This window comes from Canis aureus, chromosome 25 (genome assembly GCF_053574225.1).
Source record: "Canis aureus isolate CA01 chromosome 25, VMU_Caureus_v.1.0, whole genome shotgun sequence".
NCBI classification, from domain to species: domain Eukaryota; kingdom Metazoa; phylum Chordata; class Mammalia; order Carnivora; family Canidae; genus Canis; species Canis aureus.
The window spans coordinates 31,543,021-31,568,415 of NC_135635.1; the positions used below are offsets into that span (position 1 = coordinate 31,543,021).

General features: G+C 36.4%; 2 protein-coding genes across 5 annotated transcripts in view; one reads left to right on the forward strand and one right to left on the reverse strand.

Moving 5' to 3' along the window:
- Positions 1–7,695: 7,695 nt before the first annotated feature.
- STRAP (serine/threonine kinase receptor associated protein) lies at positions 7,696–25,047 on the reverse strand. 2 transcript variants are annotated; one of them, XM_077870934.1, is made up of 10 exons: positions 24,603–25,047; positions 23,787–23,922; positions 17,946–18,027; positions 17,317–17,389; positions 14,940–15,036; positions 14,134–14,271; positions 12,428–12,564; positions 10,381–10,530; positions 9,601–9,663; positions 7,696–8,896 (listed from the first exon to the last, which is right to left on the reverse strand). In XM_077870934.1, exons 1-10 carry the CDS (start codon positions 24,712–24,714, stop codon positions 8,835–8,837), a joined length of 1,050 nt encoding a protein of 349 aa, XP_077727060.1. In that variant the 5' UTR covers positions 24,715–25,047; the 3' UTR covers positions 7,696–8,834. The 2 variants fall into 2 exon arrangements, with proteins under 2 accessions (XP_077727060.1, XP_077727057.1); XM_077870931.1 differs by having other exon boundaries at positions 9,601–9,666; positions 24,603–25,044.
- The window catches only part of LOC144297159 (uncharacterized), a 37,985-nt gene continuing 37,242 nt past the window's right edge, over positions 24,653–25,395 (forward strand). Inside the window, exon 1 of one of the 3 annotated variants that reach the window (XM_077870936.1) lies at positions 24,653–25,273. In XM_077870936.1, coding sequence (XP_077727062.1) covers positions 24,713–25,069 — 357 coding nt within the window. In that variant the 5' untranslated portion in view covers positions 24,653–24,712 and the 3' untranslated portion in view covers positions 25,070–25,273. The remainder of the gene's footprint in view (positions 25,274–25,395) is intronic. The other 2 variants (XM_077870937.1, XM_077870935.1) reach the window with 2 other exon arrangements.

The window sequence follows — 25,395 nt, forward strand, 5'->3', positions numbered from 1 at the left end:
AGGATGTTTAAATTGACTGGAGTCACTCAACATGGACTACTAGCCACCTCATCTCGACAGAGGCACCTCCACTCTGCTGAAAGAAAAGTCTTAGTTGTAGCTTGTCCACCATGAGCCTGTCACTGTGCTAGGTGCTTTCAGATGTATGACAGCGTGGGAGTCTCAGAACAATCCCGCCAAGTACGTAGATCTCCATTGCTAAGCCTGCAGACACCAATGTTCTGAATAAAGGGGCGTCCTGGTATAGCGGAAAGTGAGTAGGTGCTATCCCCTCCCCTTATTGTATCAGCAATTCCACTTTTTCTTTCTTAGATTTTATTTATTTATTAATGAGAGTGAGAGAGGCAAAGACATCAGCAGAGGGAGAAGCAAGCTCCCTGCAGGGAGCCTGATGCAGGACTCCATCCCAGGACCCTGGGATCCTGCCCTGAGCTAAAGGTAGACAGACACTCAAACACTGAGCCACCCAGGCGTCCCAGCAATCCCACTTATTAACTAGGTGGTTCTAGGAATGTTACTGTCTACTTGTCTGTAAAATGGGGAGATCAAAATATATATGTCTTGCAAAGCTGCTCAATGTGTATAAAGCACCTAAAAAATGTTACTGCATATAGTAGATGCTCAACAAATGAAAGCTGTTAATGTTATTGTCGGGTTCACACAGCAGTTATGGGGATAAATAGGAAAAGTAATTCCAGTCTTATTCCCCTACGCTGAGCTGCCTCTCTGCTTGTCAAGACATAGCTATTGCTCAGTGATTTTAGACATGTTTAGATTCTACTCATATGTATAACAGCATTTTTCCTCTATTTTCATTTTAACCCTGAAAAAGTGAAAAACAGGCTGTGAAAGTCCAGAGCAGCTAGACCATGGTGCTCCCAAGTAGAACATAAACAATTTCACAAAACATCAATATCGGCCAAGGTCACTGGAACCGCACTTGAACACAGAAAACAAACATGAACATGTACAAACCACAAAAAATGAAAAAACAGTTCCCATCCTGGCTAATATAACTGTCACTTCTTTACCCATCTGCTTTAACCTCACCTCATTTTTCTTGTATTTCAACCAAGAATTAAGATGCCCTGTCATAGAATTATCACCACTTCCTGCCAGCATCCAATCCAGAGTAATGTTCTGCCTCTTTGAACCTTCTCCAAATCATGTAACACAAGCCCAAACCCTATGTCATTTCTAACACTTTCTTACTGAGGCACTTCACAGTTCCATATGTTGTTTATCCTTGTTCCAACAAATCGATAAACCCAAATTTATCCAACTATAGGTGCATTCCTGTGGTCTTCAGCTAGAAAGCACTGACATCCCTAAAAGATATAAAGAAAATAAATGGAATTCTGATTTTAGGGGAAGATACAACTCTAAGCCAGATTCTAAGCCACTTGTTATATGTATCCACATATAATGTAAACTTATTAAAACAAACAAAAGCAGTGAGATTCTAGCTTAATTAAAACACCAAAATCTGGAGGATCCCTGGGTGGCTAAACCAGGCCCTGGTTTAGCGCCTGCCTTTGGCCCGGGGTGTGATCCTGGAGTCCCGGGATCGAGTGCCGCATCGGGGTCCCTGCATGGAGCCTGCTTTTTCCCTCTGCCTGTGTCTGTGCCTCTCTCTCTGTCTCTCTGTCTATCATGAATAAATAAATACAATTTTAAACAAACACCAAAATCTGGGCAGTCTCCTTCAAAAATTTCTCAGTGACCTTTTCTAAAATTGGCCAGTTGCTGATACTAATCTGGAATCAATCTCTACAGTTTGAAACTCAGTTAAATTGTCAGGATTCAGAAAGATAGTAGGGATAGAACGCAAAAAGTGAGGGTTTGTTTTATGCTTTTTTACTTACTCTTTTTTAGGTAAGCTCCACCCAATGTGGGGCTGGAACTCACAACTCTGAGATGAAGAATGACACGCTCTACCAACTTTGCCAGCCAGGCACCCCATGAAATAAATTTAATGGAGAAATGTTGGCAAGCTTCACTTTGTGACTTTCCCTTTTAAACTGACTGCTTTCTGAAACTTTTGAAGTATCCTAAGTAAGGCTTCTCAAAGAATTATCTGTAGACCACCACTACTATACTGGAATCTTCCAAGAGTTTTTTCTAGATTCTAGGCTTTACCACAGCCCTACTGAATCACAGTCTCCAGGATCCTGGAATTCATATATATTTTTTAAAGATTTTATTTATTTATTCATGGAACACAGAGACAAAGAGAGAGGCAGAGACACAGACAGAGGGAGAAGCAGGCTCCATGCAGGGTGCCTGATGTGGGACTCATGGAGTCCCAGGATCATGCCCTGGGTGGAAGGCAGGCGCTCAACCTCTGAGCCACCTAGGCATCACTCTGGAATCCATGTTTTTAAGTTCCTTCACATAATGTTAATGCAACCTAATTGTAAAGAATCATCAACCTGGAACAGAGAAGAGTAAACTCTGCATGCCAGTCTGGAGCTATTGCTCAAACCGGCTCTTACATGAGTAAAAACTCAAGTATTGTCATTTTTTTAGGTCATGCAAATTTTGTTGTTCCTTTTTTAATATAATTTTTAAATTGCCAAATAAATTACTTTTCCCATCCCCACACTATCTTCAATTAAAATTAAAGCTCTAGTAATTTATCATATTTATCTTGAAGTCTCAAGAACCTACGAAGCCTGGAGTTAGGAGTAATTCAACTGTTAACTTTGAAAGGACCATTTGTGTTTGCTTCTTCATATGCCTAGGGTCTAGTGGAGTCATTGCCACATAGTAGTCATATGTGTCTATTTATTAGATGAAGGATTATATATTACTTGCTAGGCTATTTTCTTATGGTGGCAATGGTTTTATCCAGCCCAATTCCATTTGACTAATCTCAAATCCTATGATTCCTAGGAGAACTCAGATTCCTTAGGTAATATGGACTCGGATCATGGATTGTAACCAGTTTTCTAAGTCAAAAGAGGAGAGATGTAGAAGCAATGAGAACTAGGCAAAAGTACGAATGTCAAATCAACATATTTCAGAACTGGAAGGACACTTAATAGAACATCTAATCCTGCTTCATGGTGAAATAAGAGAATAAGAATTATATTGAGTCTTTTATGGAACCTAAATTTATTCAATTTAAGTAACTGATCTTTATTCTGAGACTAGGTCTTTCAGTACCAACTTGGATTTTTTAAAATTTCTTTTCTTTTATGAAGATTATGGTAGTAGAAAAAAATTTGAACAGCCTCACTTGTCAAGATTAAAAGCAAACCATTCTATCTTGCCCTGATCTACTTTTTTCCTTTAACCTATTGCTCCACAAAATCTCAAAGTTATACAATCATTGATAGAATATATAATACTATCTAACACTAAGTGCTTCCTATGGGTTAAGTTCCTTACATCAATTATTCGATATATTTTTTTTAAATGTTAGAGATTCCCCCAAAAAATGTATAAGAGCTATTATCTCCTCTTACAGATAAAGTGAAATTAGTGTGAGTGCTAGGGGATGGTTTAAAGCCCAGGCAATATAACTCTACAGACCAAAGAAGTACTGTTCCCACTATCTTGCTGAAGCCAAACTCATTAGACCAGCCATTTAACCTTTCAAAGTCAGATTCTCAATATATAAAATGGGTAATATCCTAACCTTCATTGGGTTACTGGAGATATTTTGACCAAGTTCTATTCTCCCATTATATAAAGTGACTCAACCTATAAAGTATTATTACTGTTCATTAGCCATCATTCAGAGGCTTTGACCTTGTTTTCCTAGGTAAATTTGTTAGATGCCTCCTTTGTCTCATCAGGAACTGTGATTCTGTACTGTTCTAAGTGGCACTGTATCACTGGCAATTGTGCATCCCTATAAACAAAAGCTACACCTCCTGAGAATGCTCTTGCTCCTTAGGAATCCCCCTGGTATAAAATCCAACATGTACAGTAATTTATACGGTAATCCAACAGGAATCACATTTTGTTTCAAAATATTAATCCTCCTGGTATAAAACATTGGTAGCTACTAAAGAAATGTTTCTTCCTAGTCTGCATTTTCAACTCCCATTATGTTATTGCTCCTTCTGGAAAGTTACATACTATGTGCCCCACTCCTCTGCCCTTAGTCTCAAAGAAAAGCCAGCTCAATTAAATAATTCTACGCTGAATATGAACTACTAAAAATTTAATATTTTAAGTTATAAATTATAGCACATATTTATTGTACTATTTTATAGCCATTAAAAAGAATGTGGCCTTTATTTATTGATAGGAAAAAATTCTCAAGACAATTTACTGACCACACTCAATCCTGGTTTCTTGGGAAAAAACCTCTGGACGATACTAAAACTAAAAAGTAATGATTCACAAGTGAAATTACTAAAAGTGAGGTGGGAATTCAATTACCATGACCTACTGCACAGTAGGACCTAAAGAGGCAGCTCCATAGGAAGAATGGAATGGGAAACAGTTGGTTAGGATGAGACTCTCATACAAGCTGGGCTCCTCCTAAGTAAATGGGCCACAGGTTGCCTTTGGCTGTACATGGCCAAGGGCTTTGATTTTCAATGACTGAACAGGATGATCTGTTGCAAGGGGGATAAATGGAAAATTACCCTCCTAGTCTAATAAGATTTGGTGCTAATTTAGGGCCTTGTTTCAGTAACTTCTGAGTACTTACTAGTACACCAGCCTCTTTTCTAGCCAATGGGTAGTATTACTGAAGATGAAAAACAGGCAAGGTAATTTCAGATAAGAACTATAAATAAAGGCAAAATAAGTGATGAGAAAGAATACAGGAGGACTTGAGACCCAAATCACAAGGGTTAGCCATCCAAATACCTAGGTAAGAGTGGACCCAGTAGGAGACATAGCAAGCCAAGTGAAAAGGCCTTGAGGTTGAAATGAAGCCACCATGGCTACAGCAATGTAAGCAAGCAAAGGAAAAATGAAAAGGTCACAGAAGGCAGAAGTCTGATCATAATAAGAAATTGCTAGAATAGGAAGCCACTATGGATTTAAATAAGGCAGCCCCCTGGCCTCTTCAAATCCTAAAGCAATCAGCTTTCCTGCCATGTAGAGGATGGATGGATGGATGGGGACAGGGTAGAGGGAAAAGGCACAAGAAGAGCAGTCAGCGAGGCATGGTAATAAGAGTAGTCAGAGAGGCATGGTAATAATGTCAAGTGACAAATAGAAAGCCTGGCCTGGGGGGGGTAACAATGAAGAAGAGGCAAGTTAGATTCAGAAGCCCCCGCAGGACTTGTGTATAAACTAGAAATGGGGTAAGAATGGACTCAAGGACTTAAAAAAAAAAAAAAAAAAAAACTTTATTTTAGAGAGAGGGAGAGAGTAAAAGGAGAGTCAGAGAGAGAAAAATCTGAAGTCAACTCCACACTGAGCACAGAGCCCGACACAGGGCTCAATCCCAAGACCTTGAGATCATGAACTGAGCCAAGACAGAGTCGGCTGCTTAACACATTGAGCCACCCAGGCAACCCAAGGACTTATCTTTTAGTTTGTATTAAGTATTAGGTAGTGCTGGTTACTGGAATAAGTAATAAGGTAAGAGAAATTGGTTTGGTTGAAAAATTAAGATGTTTTAAATAATTAAGTCTGAGATACTTATAAAGGTTAAGGTGCAACACACAACTATACCATTAAACTCTGGTGCTCAGAGAGACTGGATATACAAATTTGAAGATATCAGAAAATACTGAGTGCCATAACAATGGATATTTTTTCCCCCTTTGGAGAGAAGGAACTAGGAAGTACAGCCCAGACTTGAAGTCAAGCAGAAAAAGAAATGGCAAATATAGGAGGAAAAGTTAGAAAAGTATAAGGAAAACCAGGCATGTGGTTTCACAGCAATGAAAATATATTTCAAAAACAAGTTAAAAGACAACTACTGAGTGCTGCTGAACATTGAGTAAGAGAAGAACAGTGATTAGGTTAGAAACACAAAGAATGCTAGAGACTTTGACAAGTGCAACTATAGTAGATACTTGAACTTTTTGTGAAAGTTTGTTCTATTAGAAGATTCTCCCATTACATAATGTGGTAGGCAGACTAATGGCCTACAAAAGATGTCCATGTCTTAATTCCTGGAACCTGCAAATATGACCTTACACACCAAAAGAGAGTTTGTAGATATCATTAAGAAACTTGAACTGGGGAAATTATCCAGGTCCACTATAGTCACACATGTCCTTTTAAGTGAAGGAGGGTGGCAGGAGAGTCCAAGATTTGAAGATATTAGCGGGCACCGAAGACAGAGGAAAGGACCATGAGCCAAGGTAGGTCAGCGGCTTCTAGAAGCAGGAAAATATAAGGAAACAGATGCTCTTCTAGAGTCCTTCAGAAGAAATGCAATCCTGTCAATAAAAACCTTTATTTTTAGTTTAGTGACACTTATTTTGGATTTTTGACCTCCTTAACTGTTAGACAAATTTGTGTTGTTTTAAGTCACAAATTTATGGTAATTTGTTACAACAGCAATAGAAAATCAATACACAAAGGATACCAAAGCAGTTATTTCCGTAGCCTGCTAGTGGTCTAAATGCCCAGTATATACCACTACAAAGGGAAACTGTTAGCCTTAAAACCTTAATACTAGGGGTGCCTGATGTGGCTCAGTTGGTTAAGTATCCAAATCTCGGTTTCGGCTCAGGTCATGATCTCAGGGTTGTAAGATGGAGCCCCACATCAAGCTCCAAGCTCAGTTCAGCGTCTGCTTGAGACTTTTTCTCCCTCTCCCTCTGCCCCCACATGCTCTCTCTCTAAAATAAATCAATCTTCAAAAATAAAAAAAAAGTTAAATAGGTAAAATCTCTGAAAACATGCCCTCTGTTATTAAAAACAAAAGTAGCAGGGCACCTGGCTGACTCAGACTGTGGCACATGTGACTCTTCGGGGTTGTAGGTTTGAGCCCCACATTGGATGTATAGATTACTTACAAATTAAAAAAAAAAAATCTTAAAAAAATAAATAAGAACAAAAGTAGCTAACAATCAAAAACAACTCTATTAATCTGGCAAAAGCTAAAAATTGAGATGAAAGGACTTGAGTAACCAGAACCTAATAATGGGTTAAAAGCTTAAGAACCTGATAGTTCACATCAACACAGAGATGTGAACAACATGAACATTCTAGTCACAAAAGAAATACAAGGCATAGTAGGACTTCATGACCTGAAATTTTTCAGCTTACAAACTTAACTCAAACAACTTTTACAGATTCCAAGCTGTCTGCCACCCAGTGATGTGTAAACACGTATCTGTGCACAGTCTTTAGATTTTTATAAAACCCAAGTAGGAGAAATCCTCTTGAACCATAAATTTCATAAATATCCAGCAATTTCATTAATCCAATCTGGTGCATATAAATCTCAACTTTAAGGTAAGTCAGACTCTGACTAGAGTCTAAGCAACCCAGGGTATACTGACAATATTGCTACAGCAAAGTAGAGGACCAGGCATGGAGCAAGACGGACACAAAACAACCATTCTATGAGACCTTGTGTGGATTTTCAGTGGCTCTCCCCATGACATAACCGCTCTTGGGCTTTAGAGACAGTCCTACCCCACAGTGCTTTTCTTCAGATTACCACAAATCTCCGAAAACTTACTCTTTGCCTGTATTTTTTTTTTTTTTTTAAGGAAAGTTATCAAGGGCCATTCACAAGATGAATGAGGAGACAAGAAGCGATTTGACAAAGATGTTATTCATTGGTCTAAAATATTTCCAAATTACTAGTTTAATATACGTCTTGTATTTTAAAAAATCAGTATAGTCTAAACCCAGTTGACCCATTTTATTAGGAGACTGGTAAAAAGGTTTTTTGAATGCCATCTGAACTTAAAGGATAAAGTAAAATAAACATTGCAGATCTACAATTATCCCACTTCTATAAAATATTTTATATCTGTATACACACATACAGGTACACAAAATTAATGCTAATTTTTAACAGATTTTGGGGATGGTGGGATTTTAAGCAATTCTCCTGCTTTCTGCCAATTCTGATTTACCTCATTTTTTCCCCTTATAACTAGCACGTGTCATTTAGTAAGACATTATTCTGATACTTTTTTAAAAAGCAAATCAAGTATTTCTATCCAACCTAGGAGGAAGGTAAATGCAACTCCAGCAAAAAACATGGAAAATTTAAAAACCCAGTAGAAGTAATTGCATTTCAAAATTAGGAACCAATATGTTTACTAAAGATTCTTTAACCACATTGTCTTTTGATATAGTTGATGTAGAAAAACTTTCTGGCAATTTCCATCTATAAACTCAAATCAGTATTTTTCCCAGGAAACAAACATTGTTTTGTTTTAGAGGCATTTTATTTAGACAACTAAAACAATTAGATGTTCAGAAGCAGTGTACAATGAAAGAGAAATCAAACCAATTACTTTATCATGTATTCCCTCTTCTTTACAACTAAAGCAAAAAAAAAAAAAAAAAAAAAAAAAAAAGGCTTTCTGCTTTAAGGGAAAAGTCAGAAAAATAGGCCAATATATTTTTCTTCATAATAACATAAACAGCTACAAGAAATCTAATTGTAATAAGAGAAATTGGATGTTGGCTTGCACATATTCATTAAAAAGACAACAGGCCATCATACCACAAGAGCCTAATTCCACCTGCCTTCATCTGATACTCTTGCCTTTCACATACAGGTAACACCAAGTTAGTTCCAGGACTGGAGCTAATTCATATTCCCCATTATTTACTGCTCATGTTTGCCTTAAGCAGAGAGTCACTTTGGGATGTTGATGCTTTTCTCTGCTTGCTTGTTTTAGTCCATAAGTTGTACATTATCTGTGGCATGTGCCCAGTGCTCAGGCCTTCACTTCAGGAGTTGAACTATAGATGGAATCTGAATTCTCTGAAGTAATTTCTTCTGTAATGAAAAAATAATTAATAAAAAAACCCACATTAGTCAACTTAATAAAGAAAATTTCTATGTTGACTTCATTTCCTGTGAAATGAATGAATAAAGATTTTTTGAAAGTGTGCTGATGAGGAGAGGCAAAAGAGAACAAGGGCACATGCTGTTAATGACTAGACTCAGGCCACTGACAATGCAGTGAAAAATAAGTTCATAGATTTCACCCACCAAACTTTTTTACACCATATCTTAACTTCCCAGGAGTTCTGCTTCTGGGCTAAACTTTCAGTGACTCCCAACTATCTAGTAAACAATGAATTACAAGTTGTATCTTGAAAGATTTGGTTCCCTCCTGTATTTATTCAAGTTTCAAGCAAGATTATATGATTGGTGTATCTTACAATCTGTAATTCTAGATTTGGGAAATAGCACTTAGTAAGTAGTAAGTGCCTAATAAATAATAACTGCAACTATAACGATTTTTTTTTATTTTAGCAACTGCCTCCTTACGTTAGACTCTAAGTACTGTAAGAGTAACGACCTCAGATCCATACTACATCTCCATGCCTGCTACTATGCAGTAAACACTTAACTATTTATATTATGAAATATATGCTCATATTAAATAAATTTCCTTTGACAATGAGTAAAACTCACCTAATACTTCAATTTTAAATACCCCAGGACTCTACAAAAGTTAATTCATTAGTATTTACCTAGCTCCTCTTCTGTTGTCTCTGGAAAACTGATCTTTGGCTTTGCCAGCTCACCACTATCTTCTTCTATGAAAAAAAAAAAAGTAATCATGATTATGTGAACCACAATATTACCAATAACTTCCAGTATTTAATAAGCAAGAAGAGTACACTAAAACTATTCTCAGCAATGAGCTACAGAACATAATGGGAACCTCTTCTTTTTTAATAACTGTGATTCTAAAATAGTTTGTCATTCCTCAAAATTCATTTTTAAGTTCTTATTACAACTACTTTGGGATCAGTAAGTATTTTTATTAAAAACATGTCTACCTTCTAAGAATCAGTGAGTACTAACCACTCAGAGATTAAATAAATTTACTTATAAATTCTTTATATTGCCCTCTAGCAAATTCTGAATTAGATTCATGTCATTCACCAAATGATCTAGTGTAAAAAATTCAGGAACAAAATAGAAAACACACACATACACACATAAAAGAAGACAAAACAAAAAACTTAACCAAACAAAATAACACAATAGCCAATTTATAGTTATGGGTCTCTGCTTAAACTGTATTGAATAATTTAAAATCTACAGAAGACAGAAAAATAGAAACAAAGTTAAAGATGAAAAATGACACAAAATCATGAAGCTTAACTTGACAACTTTGTCATTTTTAAGTGAACTCTACCAACGTGGGGCTTAAACTCACGACCCTGAGATCAAGAGTTACATGCTCCACCGACTGAGCTAGCCAGGCACCCCTTTACTTGATAACTTTAGATACAAATCCTTACCAGGAAGCACACATTTCCAAAGGCCGTATGTTTTTCCTACCACAGTTTGCCATAGTCTCAATGTTCCATCTTCAGAACCACTGGCATAGAGTTCTCCATCAGGACTAAATCTCACACAGTGAATAGGACCAAAGTGTCCCTTGTAGGATTCTGGAAAAGAAGAGAAGTGCTATTAGATAACTTAAGACTTAAATGTTGGTTAAGTATTGACACACTAAGGAAAATACTATCTGTATTATTGGAAAGACATGAAATTCTTAAGTGCAAATTCAAAGAACTAAACCTCATTAAAAATAAAGTGATTCTTACTGCAAAGTGGTACATAATATCTACCATTTCTCTGTAAAATTACCCCCTTCTAATTCTATCACACATTATGGTTTCATACTGTCCCTCTTTAAAAAAAAAAAAAAAAAAATGGCTTCAATCCCAGTAAGGGTGAAGGAAAGGAGTAAATTCTACAGAAAGCAAATCTAAAGTCTGTCCATTCAGCCCCAATTTCCACATCATAAACTCACTGCCTGTTTACCAGGGAACCAATTCTTCTTATGACCACAGAGAGCCACCAGATGGAGCTCTTTTACACAATCTGCCTCTTAATTTCCTGCCAGACTATATCTAAGAGTCTACTAGTCATTCTGTCACACAGAACATGAAGATACAAGATCAATGGCAATCCTTAAATATTTTAGTCTGGGGAATTTAATGAGAAAATATACAGATCAGTAGTAGTGTTTCTCTGTTTAAGTCCTATACTTATTTACAAATTTTTGATGATAATGCCTCATCACCTTAGTAGTTTTCAAAGTCTTTACTATTACCTAGACCAATGCTTCTATTCTGTCTCTGGGTCAACTCAAGGAACCTCATCTTCCCCATCTCTGTACAACCAGAGAATACCAAGAGAGTTTTATCGTGAGAGTAAAATTTTCATGAAAGTAGAAAGAATATGAGAGGTTTGTAATGAGAATAAGCTGGGTCCAAGGTCTGGTGTTCACTAACTGTGATCTCAGATCTCAGGCAAATAATTTACTTCTTTTTCAAAAAATAAAAAACATGGCCAAAACATTCTGAAACTTTGAAAACTGACATTAAATAAAAATAATAAAAAAAAGTCTCTCATTTAAAAGTCATCTATATTCAAACAATATAGGGTGAACTATAAACAATTATAATAGATTCTATGTTTCATTCACCAAACTTCCATTTATCCAACCCAAATCTATCAGTTTTCCTAAAGAAACAAAACATATAGTTGTCTTTTGTTCTTTGTGTATAATTCTAACAAGCTTAATTTCATTGGGTAGTAAAGCAAGGCAGCTAGAAACAAGTAGCAGCTTACAGAAAAAGACTAAATACACTAGTTCAAAAAGAAATTCTGTGAAGGCTAAAAGTAGATACTGAGAACCATGATTATAAAATAGCTAGTCAATCAGATAAATGTAAAGTTAGGATGTAGATTAACTTCAAATTAATCTTACCTGCCCTTCCCCTTCCTTTATGAAGGACTACTATGAAAACGGAAGCAAAAGTCAGACTCCAAACAAAAAAAAAACCCCTACCAAACAAAAATCCCCTCCAATTCAGATCCCTAAGGTATCCCTATAATACACCATAACTGTTTTTTGTCTACACTATTCTCTATAGAGCTTAGAGATTTTTACATTGGCTAAAAGGGAAGCCAGGTAGATGAGCTACATATTAGCATTATACTTCAGAAAGAACAAATACTCTTACATCTGTTTAACATGATTTTGACGTAAGACTGCCTGCCTCCTCCTTCCCTCAAATAAATACACTGCACTACTGTATAGAATATCTGAATACAATGAACTTAAGTTAAAAGGAAAAGGTAAAATTGAGAGTTTAGCATGCTTTGTTTATAGCTCTATAAATACTTCTATCCAGAGTGGGAAAAAAATCCTTTTTCACTTGAAAATAGAAAGTTTTAGTTAGCTGAAAAATTTGTTAACTGAGGTATTACTGAAATCCAGCATTGATAAATGTAACCACATCATTTTAAGGGAGGAAAAAGAGAACAACCCACCTAATTCTTCTCCACTATTATAATCATACTTATAAAGTTTAAAGTCTTCACCACCTGCAACAAGAAATTCTTTCTCAGGATGAAGAGATGCAGAATTGATGGTTGCAGGAGCTTCAAAAGATTTAATTGGGTCCAAACTGAAAAATGATTTAAATAATATTTATGAATTTTCAATATTGCATAAACAATACCAGGAAAGAGTACTTTTAAACTGTTCCTAATTCCTGAAACCCAAGAAATAATTATATTTTCATTTAGTCAAACATAGTGATGTTAAAAAAACAACAACAACAACAAAAAAACCTCTAAATAATATTAGCAAAAGTCCAGAAGGATACTCTGCCCAAGTGGAATTCATTCCAGGAATACAAATACACTTTGTACAATGAACGCTTCCCTAGAAATGACTGTGGTGGCTAATTCACAACAGTATGGTTAATATATCTGGATTTTTGCCCTGAAAGAAATTTAATTCTGTATTGTTTGATTTTTCCATGACAACTACACATTATCTTTGAGAAAATGTTTTATAGTAATTAACATAAAACACTATTTGTAGATTATTCTCAACTGCTGAGAATTTATAAGCTTCTGAAACAAAACCTTCAATATCACAAAAATATAAAACTGCTAAAGATGGTTCCATCTTTGCTATCAAGCTTGAAAGAAAAACCAAATTTGAAACTATAGCTATATAATAAAAATCAATGCATACCAATAGTTTCACATGAATATCAGTGAGTTTTCACATCAGCTTTTTCAGAGAAATTGATACATAATTTAGTAAAACCTAAGTATTTTCAAACAATTTTGAATAGCTAACAACAGTTTAAAATAAAAAATCAAAATTACACTTATAGGGCCCTAGTAATTAAAAAAAATACCCACACAAATACATGCATATATAATGTTACACATGTATAATGAAGAAAAAATGTGTAACCAAGAAAAAAAACTAATGGAAGATACAACTACCATTAACATTCTGGCATCTATGGTTGAAGAACAGTGGGTAAATTTTTAAAAATTATATTTCCCAAATTTTCAACAAGGGCATTTACTATATTTACAGTCACAAAAAAATTACATCTTTTTTTTTTTTAAAGATTTTATTTATTTATTCATGAGAGACAGAGAGAGAGAGAGAGAGAGGCAGAGACACAGGCAGAGGGAGAAGCAGGCTCCATGCAGGGAGCCCAACATGGGACTCAATCCCAGGACTCCAGGATCATGCCCTGGGCCAAAGGCAGGCACTAAACCTCTGAGCCACCCAGGGATCCCCTACGTCTGTTTTTAAAAAACATTATTAGGTCTATACAAACTTTGGAATAGAAGAAAAAAAATCACTATTTCTCTAAAATGTTAAAGGGAAAATGAATAAGAGAATCAAGATCACAGTAGCTTTATACAGTAATGAACGTTAAGTATAATTCCAGTCTAGAGATCCTTTTAAGAAAAATATAATCAAAAAAAGAAAATTTAAAAGTTACTAAATTTTACCAATAAATCTCCCCTAAACACTGGAAATAATTAGATTAATTCCCTAGTGTATCAAATTCTTAAAATACACATTATTAGTGGTATGGAAACATTTTCCCCATATAATATGGTCAAGATTTGCCTTATTAAAGAGTTATATATTTTTCACTTCTGCCTTCCAATTTTTAAGTTACCAAAAAAAAAGGGAAGGTATTTCTTGGACATACCTTACTGCACTATGAAAAGCAATAGATCGTCCATAAGTTATTACCAAGATCTCTCCCTCAGGAATATATTCCATACTGCTAACAGACATATTAAAATTTAGAGATTTCACTTCTGTCATGGTAGCATGATCCCAAAGGCTGCAAAAGAAGAGGAAAATAAGGTGATAATTAGCTTATTTAAGAAAAAAGCTTAATTCCCAATTATATTTACAGATTAACCAATGAAAGCATAATCACAATTGTAGTAAAACCTCCTCCATTCCAACTCATAAATTATAGATGATATGGAGAAATTTGGGGTTCCTATACAATGTTAAATTACTTGGTATCTTGTTGGTAAAGTTAACATATACTTAAAAATACCTCTCTTGGCAAAACTATGCTAAAAGTCATGTAAGGTTTTAATCTTAGCAATTTTAGTGTCACTCTAAATAACAGTTCTTAAATTCTGTATTTATAAATCTGATTGGGGTTTTTTCTCCACAGAAAAAAACATCAGGTGTCAGCACACAAAATTTCATAGAATTTCAGGAGTTTCATGGACCTCCTGTAGCCAGTGTGTCCACTACTTCAGGTCAAGAGCACATGCTTATAAAGATGTCAATAATTTTAATTCAGTGTCTTGTAGATTATGCTCTATGTTTATAACAGTAAATGGATAGCTCCAAGAAAATGTGACCTATGTACAACTTAACTTTCAATGTATAGAGATAATTCTTCCTACATACAGTTATGAGAAATATTTAAAATATAAGCACTAAGGTCAAATGTTTCAAACTTTAAATTACTAAAGAAAAATTACTTACCGGACAGTTTTATCATCAGCTGAAAGAATCTGTTTATCCTCACTGCACCATAGAGCTTTCTTAATACCAGAGGTGTGACCACTGATTTCCTTAGGTTCTTAAAATGAAACAATGTAGAATATATTTGTTAATATTTGGTTTTTTAAACTAAGCAATACTGGAACAATTAACTATGTGAAGAAAAAAGAAGTACATTTTAAATTAAGCTGCAACTTTTCAAAGCCCAACACAATGAAAACTTATGGTTTCCACAGAATACATTTAGTTTTTCTACACTGGATTAAAAATTTATCTGCATGACAAAGAACCCAAGAGCAATGCTGCTATATGTATCTGGGAGTGAATGCATTGCTCCCTCCAGGCTGTTTCTGCTTTCAGTAGCATAACTGTACCACACTGAAATAAAAGAAGCTCATCCAACATTATCACTAACACTGGGACCCTCCTCCCAGCCTGTTGGTAGAAACAGGAAAAAAGAGGGAAGTAGAGGCTGACAGGAGAAAAGGAGAATAAAAAGCAATGCAGTAATTCCCAAGAATATTTCTACATTGAGAACAAAGCATCAAAAAAAAAAGGGGGGGGGGGGGAATCTGTCTCTGCTGGAGACTTTCCCTGCAAAAGATTAACAAGAAAAAAAAAAACCCTACTCTTATCTTTGGGCAAAAGCAGATGCTGGAGGCAAAGCCATTCAACACAATTTTGAGCAAGTCATTTAACCCGTTGAAATAAACCTGTTGAAATAAAGGTTACTTAACCCTTTCCATTTCTTCATCTGCAAAATGGGATAACAATAGTTACCATATACCTCATAGCTTGAGAATGAAGATCAAATGAGAATATACATCTAAGGTTTCTAACCTGGAGTCTGACATACAGTAAAAGCAGTCAACTGCTATTATTTCTATTGACAATACAGTAAAGAGGCACTTTCAAAAAACAGCTTTGAGAAAGGTAAAAGATGGAAAAATGTCCGCCTAAGACCTGAACCACCTTGCTGAGTCAGAAAGATACATGATGAAATGAGGTCCAAATGCTTTATGTTTTGGCATAACGTTATTAAAGAAAATGAAAAGAAATACCACTGGGTCTGTGAAGAATAATCTATAAATGTAGTCAGTTTGCTCGCCTTAGAAATGCTTTTAGAAAAGAGTATCTTGAGAATAACTGCTTAATATCCAATGTAACTTTGACTTTCATACAAACTTCTGACGTTCATAGATTTATTACGAATAAATAATAAATACCCATGATACAATATAGAAGATACCAACTTATATAAAATAAATACAACCCTGTTTATCATAATCTGCTGATTTTTGAAATATATATACTATGTGGCTAGAAAAGCATTAAGAAACTACAAAAGAGACGAATATCTGGACCAGGGAGTTTTGAAAAAGCATCTTTTATAGCTTCTGTGCAATAAGAGAATTCATAAAGTAAATGATAAATTCCACCACCAGAGCCTTTACAATGCGTATACCATAAACTTTATTAACGAAATTTAAAAGCAAAAGACAAATTAGAAGATAAGAACCTTAAAACCACTAATAAAAAGATGAACATCCTAACAGATAAATTGGCAAAGGGCATGAACAGATTATTAGTTCACAAAAGAATACATTAAAATGGTATTCAACAGTATTTTAATCTCATGAATAATTTTTTCAAGTTCACATTACGATCACAGAATCACTTTTCTTCTATTAAATTGGGAAGGGCAAAATTAGTTATCGGTCCTTGTCAGAACAGGTTAGCTATATATTTTTAGATTTCATTGGAGCACACTTCGGTAATACCTACCAATGGCTTCCAAGTGTACCTCTTTTCTGTACCAACAATTCTATTTCTGTGTAGTTATTCTATAGAAATAACTGCGGAAATATTTGCAACTATAAGAATGTTCAGCATAATACTACTTATATTTAAGATTTCTAAATAGCCCAAATGGACCAGAATAAGAGATGGGTTAATCCACTTATTCATAGGATGAAAATGATATAGTCATTAAAAACAGCGGATAGAATAAAGACATGAAAAAAATGTTAATTTTTTAATTTTAAAAATTCTTCTGAAAAAAAAGAAAAAAAATTCTTCTGATTAGCTAATACATTCACATGGTTTAAAAATCTGAATATATACACAAAAAAAATCTTACCCTTCTCACTTTCTATAGACAACCATTCTTTCCTCCCAAAGGTAGTAACACTGCTCTGTACCTTTTTAAACTTAATATGATAAAAATTTAGCATGATAAACTGGTAAGTGTTTAATTTGCAAGAAAACTACACAAGCACAATGTAGCAAATAAAGAGACATTAAAAACTCATTTAAATTAAAAGAAAATATAATCCAAAGACATATAAATTATGCTCACCTGCTTCAGGTTTGTTCAAATCATATATGCGTAGCAGTTTATCCTGTCCCCCAGTTAACAAGTAATTACTATCCTGAAAACACACACAAGCAAAATGTTAACAGATTAGCCATTTTAATAGCTGTATCTCTTTAAAACTTTAACACCAACTAAAATCCAAATAAAGTTCAGACTTCATAAAGAGATGCAATACATGCCAATTGCTTCTAGAAAACATTTATCTTTCTCATAATTGCCAAAACCCTTTAAGCTCTCCAGTTCAAATATATTATACCACCTACCACATTAATTTTCTTCCTCTGCCCTGATCCTGCACCTCTCCCTCCTAAGAAACACCTCTTTGATGACCTCAAATTTTTCCTCTCCCTTCTGAAAGTACTGAGGAAACATTACTTGCACATTTTAGATGTCTGCTGCTACTGATGGAAGAACTGACCCAAGAGTTCCACAGTACCTTAGGATTAATCAAATAAATAAATCTGTATAGCTTAATCTGTAATTAAATCAAATATAAACAAATTGTATCCCCCCAAATATACAATAAATATACAAACCAAATACACAACCATTATTACAGCATATAATAACAGCAATCTAAACCTTCTAAAATAAATTCTATTTTCTGATACCTGTGTAAAATCCACAGTCTTGACAATGTGTTTATGAGCCAGGGTCATCAATTCATCTCCTGAGACAGCATCCCACACTTTGCTAAAAGTTAAAAAAAAAAAAAAAAAAAAAAAAATTAAAAGATAAATATAATGGTAATTTTGGTGATTACCAAATATGTTAGATATGTGAAATGTTATATAAATGTATTAGAAGTCTCCCATTATCTCTAATATCCCTCACTGTTAAGATTTAAATATTTGATTAAATATTTAAACAATTCTAAAGGAAAAGAAATTTACCTGTAGTAGCCATATAATCAGTCTAATTTTGACAATGGAAAAGATCTACAAATTTAAGTAAATGAGATCCATGAACCAGCCCATCCTTACTTTTAGTCTATAGCCATAATATCCTTTTAGCAAGACTGCAAAACATTTTAAATTTCATTTCTCCAATTTGTTTCTCTATTCTTTATTATGTAACATGCAAAACATAAAAAAGAAAAACAAGAAATCCTGACAAGAATTTACAGGAGAATGAAAGGCCCTGATACAGGTTACATAAAATTTTAAATTGAGACTACTGAGAAGAAAATATTCTCCCTATCTCTTTCTCAAAGTTGACTCTTAAAATTCTCCAATTCTTTTTTTTTTTTAAAGATTTTATTTATTTATTCATGAGAGACACACAGAGAGGCAGAGACATAGGCAGAGGGAGAGACAGGCTCCCTGTGAGGAGCCCGATGTGAGAATCAATCCCTGGACCCCAGGATCACAACCTGAGCCAAAGGCAGCCACTCAATCACTGAGCCACCCAGGTGTCCCATAATTCTCAAATTCTAATCAAATTAACTCTCCAACAAAGTATCAGTCTTGATTATATAACGCTAAACAGGATTTTTAACCTCTCAACTGTTACACTGACCCCATCCAACCCAAAATATATGTGTGGTTCTATGTCTACACACACACACACACACACACCTGATGAATCACAGGATAATGGCTAAATAATACATTAGAAAAATACTGTACAGGGTTCTCCCAATAAAAAAGATTAAAGAAGAAAAAAAAGTTCATTTTTATATCAGAAGAGGTGATTGAAAAATAAACAAGAAAACTTTGCTTACTGGGAAAATAACTGTTAAGACTGAACAAGCTAAAAAAAATTAAAAAAAAAAAGACAACAAGCTATGTTCTATAAAGATTTTCATTTTCATATAATTGACATTTATTTTTAAAAATAAAGGAAACAATAAACAGAGGTGGTGGTGGAGCTGACCAAAGTCGTATCATACAGGAGAGGCCAACATATCTATAGTCTTTTCCCTTCTGTTTAGAAACTCTACTAAAATTGAAGATGACGCTCTCTGACAGAAGCATGCTCTAATCACTTGTACTAACTTTGGCATATTTCATTATTCACAGTAAGAGTCCTAAAAGTCCTAAAAAGGGCTTACAGCCCTAAAAATATTCTGGAATAACCTAAATGTTTTTAATGTATTTTTCCATCTCCAGGCATGAAACTGATTATTACCAGGCTGGCTGCAGGACTAACATTAAGGCACTGAAACATCATTAACAATATCTTTTTATCAGCTAACCCTCTAACATTTATTTCCTGCACAACTCATGAAGAACTTGTCACCTCCCTAAACTACTGACCCACCTTATATCCCCGTTTCATGCACATAATTAATGCTATCTGTTCAATGCTTTTCATATCCTGAGAACATACTTCCAAGTCTCAAAAAAGGGGCTGCTTAACTTTAAAGCCTTAACAAAAAAATTAAGCTGTTCTGGGTGAAAAACATTTCCTAACATGACCAAGTCATCAAAAAGGAGATAATACCACCTTCAATTTATCGACAACCTATTCAGAGAGAAATCGATCTAATTTCTTTTACAAGAGAGAAAAGTGATCATATACTTTGGTTACCTATAGAGTGCTGGGCCCAACTCCAGGTCTATTTAATCATCCTCTGGAACAGAGTACAATAATCTTCTCCATTTTTGGCACTCTCTCCAGATGATTTTAATGAGAGGAAAGTGGAGATGCTAAGAAGAGGATCATGGGAAGTAAAGCTTATATTTGCTTCATGAATTAAAAGATAATAAGAGGAGGGAATTTAAGGGAATAGTGTACTCCTCACCTGACTCAAATGCCCAAATTACCTCAAGGTAACATTCCCAACTGACCCACAGACCCATCTCTGCTGAATATATTTTCTCCACAAGAACAAAATTCACCTCCACATAAACATGACTTTAATGATTTTCTTTTTTTTTAAGAAAAATGGGAGTTGGGGGAGAGAACTGCCTAAAAATGATCTATATCGACTATAATCAGGTAGGTTGGGGAAGCTATTCTTTAGCTGGATCAAGTTCCTTAACAGCAAGCTCCAGACAAATCATTAAAAGAGAATACATACAACATTCTCACACCTCAAAAACAGACACTGAACAAATAAGGGTTAAGACTCAATTACTATTTATTGAGAACCTACTATGCAATAGATATTATTGCTAGATTCCAAGAACGTAAGTGGAGAAAGATCTCTCAAATCCTCCCAATATCCATGTGGTCTTCCCATCTTACAGATATGAAAACCGAACTTTTAAAAAGCAACCCATGATCAAACTGGAAATATAAAGCATAGCTAGCACATGAACTCAGGCCTAAGCAAAGTGAATGCTTACATCTTTCTTGCCATGATATAATAGGAAACAGGGCGGGTGGAAGGGGGACCCAAAAGCATTTCTTCTTAATATTTAAATCTACTCAACCTGTCTTGCACAAAAGCAAAAAGTTTCATGGCCTCAGCCCAGAAAGTCCAAAATAACCTAATGCCTTTATCAGTTTAAAGGATTTTGGCCCAGTGGTAATGGTAGCTATCATTGTTAACTTACACATGTAACACTTATATACCCATTAGATTTTAGGCAATGTTCTGAATATTAGAAATATGTAATGTTAATATTAAAATATTTTAAAATATTTTTTTAAATATTTTAAAATATTAAATATTTTAGTTCATTTAATATTCACAACTGTCATATGAGATAAGCACTATTACTATTCTCATGTTTATAGACAATGACAGAGAAGAGGTTAAATAAATTCCCAAGGTCATAGGATTCGAGTACAGGGTTCATGCTTTTAATGCCACTTGTAAACATAGACACGGAGACATGAAATGTTAAGCACAAAACAACACTGAATACCTATCCAGGGACATGTCCTGGAATGTGGGGCATGGTTATTAATGCATCATAAGTGACCTAAATAAAGATAACTGGCATCAAGATACAATCCTGACTGCTCTTTCCAAGACTATTAAGTATTTAACGTGCCACATTTTTTCACGCTTGTTTCTCTCTCCATTTCAGAGGGGTTATCACGCCAATCAAACGCAGTAATTTCTATCTAGTTCTTTATCTTCCCAAGGACTGGTATTATATCATTTGATCAAATACACAAACTGAGAATCTTCACAGATTTTAAAGAGACAGGCATCCTTCCCAACAAGCTTTTGTACAAGTCTCTTAAACATGAGGGCAAAACCATCAGGTAGGAGGTGACAGCATTTTCCTCACATAATAAACATTGACAGGGCCCAGAACTGAAGTTAATAAAAAGGTATCCCGTTAGAATTGCAATTCAAAAGCTTATCTTTTTTTTAATGCTAATGTCTGTAGGGTCTATCATCTAACATCTAATGACATTTTTAAAATCCACTTATCAAACCTCTGAAGTCTAGAGTTGGGAATCCCAATTTCTACCTCTATTATAAAATCAATGACATTCATTCCCAATGAGAATCTTCCTACTAAAGTGAGCAAAAAACAAACTTTGGAGGAGTTGAAGGGGGGAAAAAAAAAGCTAAACTCATGGCAATTAGACACAAGTGTTCCAGAAGCAAAACCAAGATCTATAATTCACCCATTCTTTACCCTCTACTTTAGAAAATTTCTTCTACTTATTTACTCAACATTAAGGTATTAAATAAGCCTAGCATATAAAAAATATAACCTGACCTCAAGAAGCAACAACACACAAACAATTAAGTAGTATAAAAGTACCAGAAGTTTTAACACAGGTAACAATGTGAGAACAAGGAATGAACACCTTCACCTTACAGCACTCCATTAAGTCTTCCATCTGTGAATCACTTTTACCAAATTAACAAAAGAAAATGACAGATTACAAGTATGCATGCTGACATCTAAAGCAACATTTGACCTGAAGCTGCTGATATTAAAGAATTTATATAAAATCAAGCCGCTCATTTCAGCAGTAGAACATACAATCACAACAGGGCACAGTGCAAAGCCCTACAATGGTTATGAAGAAAGACATAATAGAAATCTATTCATTGAAGGCACAGAAAAAAGTTCAGGCTGACATTTATAACTTTTCTTGTTGATCTCTCATCATCTCAAATTTAATTCCAGGTAAGCACTGTATCGCCCTCTCCTTATTTAAAAAAAAATTGGAACTTATTTTTTAATCTTACCTATGGTAAAATCCATTCTGTGATATAGAAATCTACATGTTTCAACAAATGCATAGTCATAAATCCATTACCACCATCAATCTACCTTCATTTTTTATAAGACACTTTGTATATTTGATTTGCTTAGAACAAAGAAGTAACACATTAACAATTGCTCCCGTTTGGAATTCTGAGAGGAGAGAGGAAAACAAAGCCATTTTGACTTTCCAGATGGAGTCTAACAAGGTTTACTATCGCACAATAGCTCTTGACATTGCCTTTATCAGTTTAAACCTCTCAGGGTTAAGTCATAAAACACAATTAGGAACTAGAATACCAAGATTATATAAAATATGAAAGTGCCCTGAAGGGGAAAGTGGGTCATTGCAAGTCACTCTAACATATGCAAAAGCCAAAAACCAAAATGGTAAGGTGTATTCTGGCAAACAGTAAGTTTAATATAACCAGACTGTAGGGCATATGCTGTGCAGTGTCAGACGATGCTGATAAATTAGGATGAAGTCAAGTTTCAAACTGGCAACAACTGAAATTCAATCTTTAGGCCAGTGATTCTAAGGCCTGACATCAGAACCAACCAGAAGAACTTTAGGAAAGGAAAACACTGATGTTGGGATTCCATCCCCAGATCAATTCAGAATTTCTCAGACACATGCATATGAATATTTTAAAGCTTCTGGGGTTATTTTTGGGTTCACTCAAGGTCATGAACCACTGAAACTGCACAGGGAAGACAGGAAGATCACTGGAGAAATGACATGATAAAATTTGTTTTTAGGAAGCTGGGAAGATGCAGAGACAGAAAGATAGTGGTAGAGGCATAAAAACCATCATAGTAGACACTCCGTTGGTATACAACATAGACATAGAGGGGAAAAAATCAAGAATATTTAAATTTCAGCCTTAAAAAACTTAAAAATGAAGAGTATTTGAGTTTTAAATAGGTACAAAGCTAGTTAACAAAAATGGAGTGAGACAGGGCTAAAAATCTGGGCCATCAGCAGTAGGGCATCACAGAAATGGTATTTCTCAGGAAGCACATGTTGAGCATTTTTAAGCACAACAACCAAGATTCGTTATCTAGAGTGCTTATCGACAATACAGATTCCTGGTTCCCAATTGAGACATACAGAATAAGTCATTTAAAGTCTCTGAAAATTGATGAGAACCACTGAAGAGAAAAAAGCAGGAAGAACCAGAGTGGAGTTTTTAGAAAAGATCAAACATCATGTGCTCTATATGGCAGGCACGGAGTCAAAATTTTATGAACTGAAGCTGAAGTTTTGAGTACTTCACAACACAATCCACGGGGATCTCCAACACCCGCCAATTTGGCTATACTTACGCAGTGAAATCTGCAGCTGCTGTAGCTGCTTTGGTGGCATCCTTATTCAATGTCGCGCCCCAAACAGCACCCTTATGACCCAAAAATGTTCCAATCCAGTCTCCTGTATCTCCCTGGCGTAGCATAGGTTTCCCGTCTAAAACACATTTAAAAAGACATGTGACTTAGGAGTTCGGATTACTTAAAATCAAAGACCCAAACATAAAGTGACCGTGATAAATGCCAAAGTGTTAAACGGCTTTTGTTGTGTAACTATCGTTATTCGCTGGGGTCACTAAGAAAAGTCCAGAAATAAACTGAAGCGCTGAGCCAGACATTCTCCCTGAAGCATTTATAATTCGGTGGGACTAACGCTGGTCCGTATCAAAATAATCTAAAGTTGGGCCTAATTTTGCACAAACTTAACCTAAACCTCGGTTTCCAATTGAAAAATGGGGCTAATGCCATAAAGGAATGTCCAATAAACTAACAGCAATGACAAGTCTCTAAAATACGGAAAGGTATTACTTGGCTTGGCATATTTTCTCCACCCCCCCACCCCCCCACCCCCCATCCTTGAAAGATTTATTTAGAGAATACGATGGCCGGGGTGTCTAGGCAAGTGTACAGCCCCGCTTCTCCAGAAATGCCAATTTCTGGAAAGTGAAAGGAGAGGCCTGAGTTGGGGGCAGTACTTACACTGTTTTCCCCATCAGACCACTGCTGGCCCCAACCTCAAAGACTGAGATTCCCCCTTTGTCGCTGGGGAGGACCCGCCACACTACCTTCTGGCCCAGTCCTAGCCGTGAGGGACCCGCATCCAGGGGCCCCGCTCACCTTTGCAAGCGCTGATCAAGAAATAGCCATAGGGCGTGATGCCACTGAAGGCCAAATCGACCACAGGCCTCGTGTGGCCCGAGCAGGTGAGCGGCGTCTGCCTCATTGCCATGGCGGCGGCGAACCGAGCGATGCGGCGGAGGCGTCGAGGGTCGTCGTTTGGGCTCTTTCTTTCGTCTGCCGCAGAGCCTCCGGCTCAGGGCCCCCGCCCTGACACTGGGGGCTGGGGCTGGGCCGAGAAACAGGAAAAAGAGGCCAATCGGGTAGCACCGAGGTCAGGAAAGGGTTGGGGACGGGTCAGGGAGCCTGCGCCCGGCGACCGACAGCCGCCAAGGGAGGGAGAGGGAGGGAGGGAGGAGAGTAGGGGAGGGGGAGAACCGCAGAGCCGGCGGCCACGACCCGCACCGTCCACACCGGTACTGGCAGGAAGTGATGACACCAATGACGCCAGCGTCCGTCGGAAGTGACGATCTGGCAAGGGGGCTAGTTTGCCCGGCAGCGGAGCGAAGAGTGCGGCAGCGCGCAGGCGCGAGGTCGGCGCACGCTGGGCACGTGACGCTCGCTGGCCCCACGCCGGCTGCGGACGCCGGGAGGAGCTCTGGTCTGCGCGGAGCCCGCGGGGCGCGGTCTGAGCCGCCGGCCGCCGTCTGTCGGTCCCCGGGCGGGGCGTGGTGAGTGCGGGAGCCGTGGCTGCTCGTCTCCGCCGCGGCCCCGGCGGCCCCTGGGGATTACGCGCCGAGCGGTGCCCGCGGCCGGGCTGTGCTGTCGCCTGAACATCTAGGCGGGGAAACCG

What these genes read in the sequence shown, in the direction of transcription:
- STRAP (XM_077870931.1), bottom strand. Translation starts at nt 24,714, where the DNA reads ATGGCAATGAGGCAGACGCCGCTCACCTGCTCGGGCCACACGAGGCCT. An exon ending in GCTTTTCATAGTGCAGTAAG is followed by an intron (nt 12,565 to 14,133) that starts GTATGTCCAAGA and finishes ATCATTTTTCAG; the next exon opens with TTTGGACCCAATTAAATCTT. An exon ending in TAATAGTGGAGAAGAATTAG is followed by an intron (nt 10,531 to 12,427) that starts GTGGGTTGTTCT and finishes CTTCTTTTCCAG; the next exon opens with AATCCTACAAGGGACACTTT.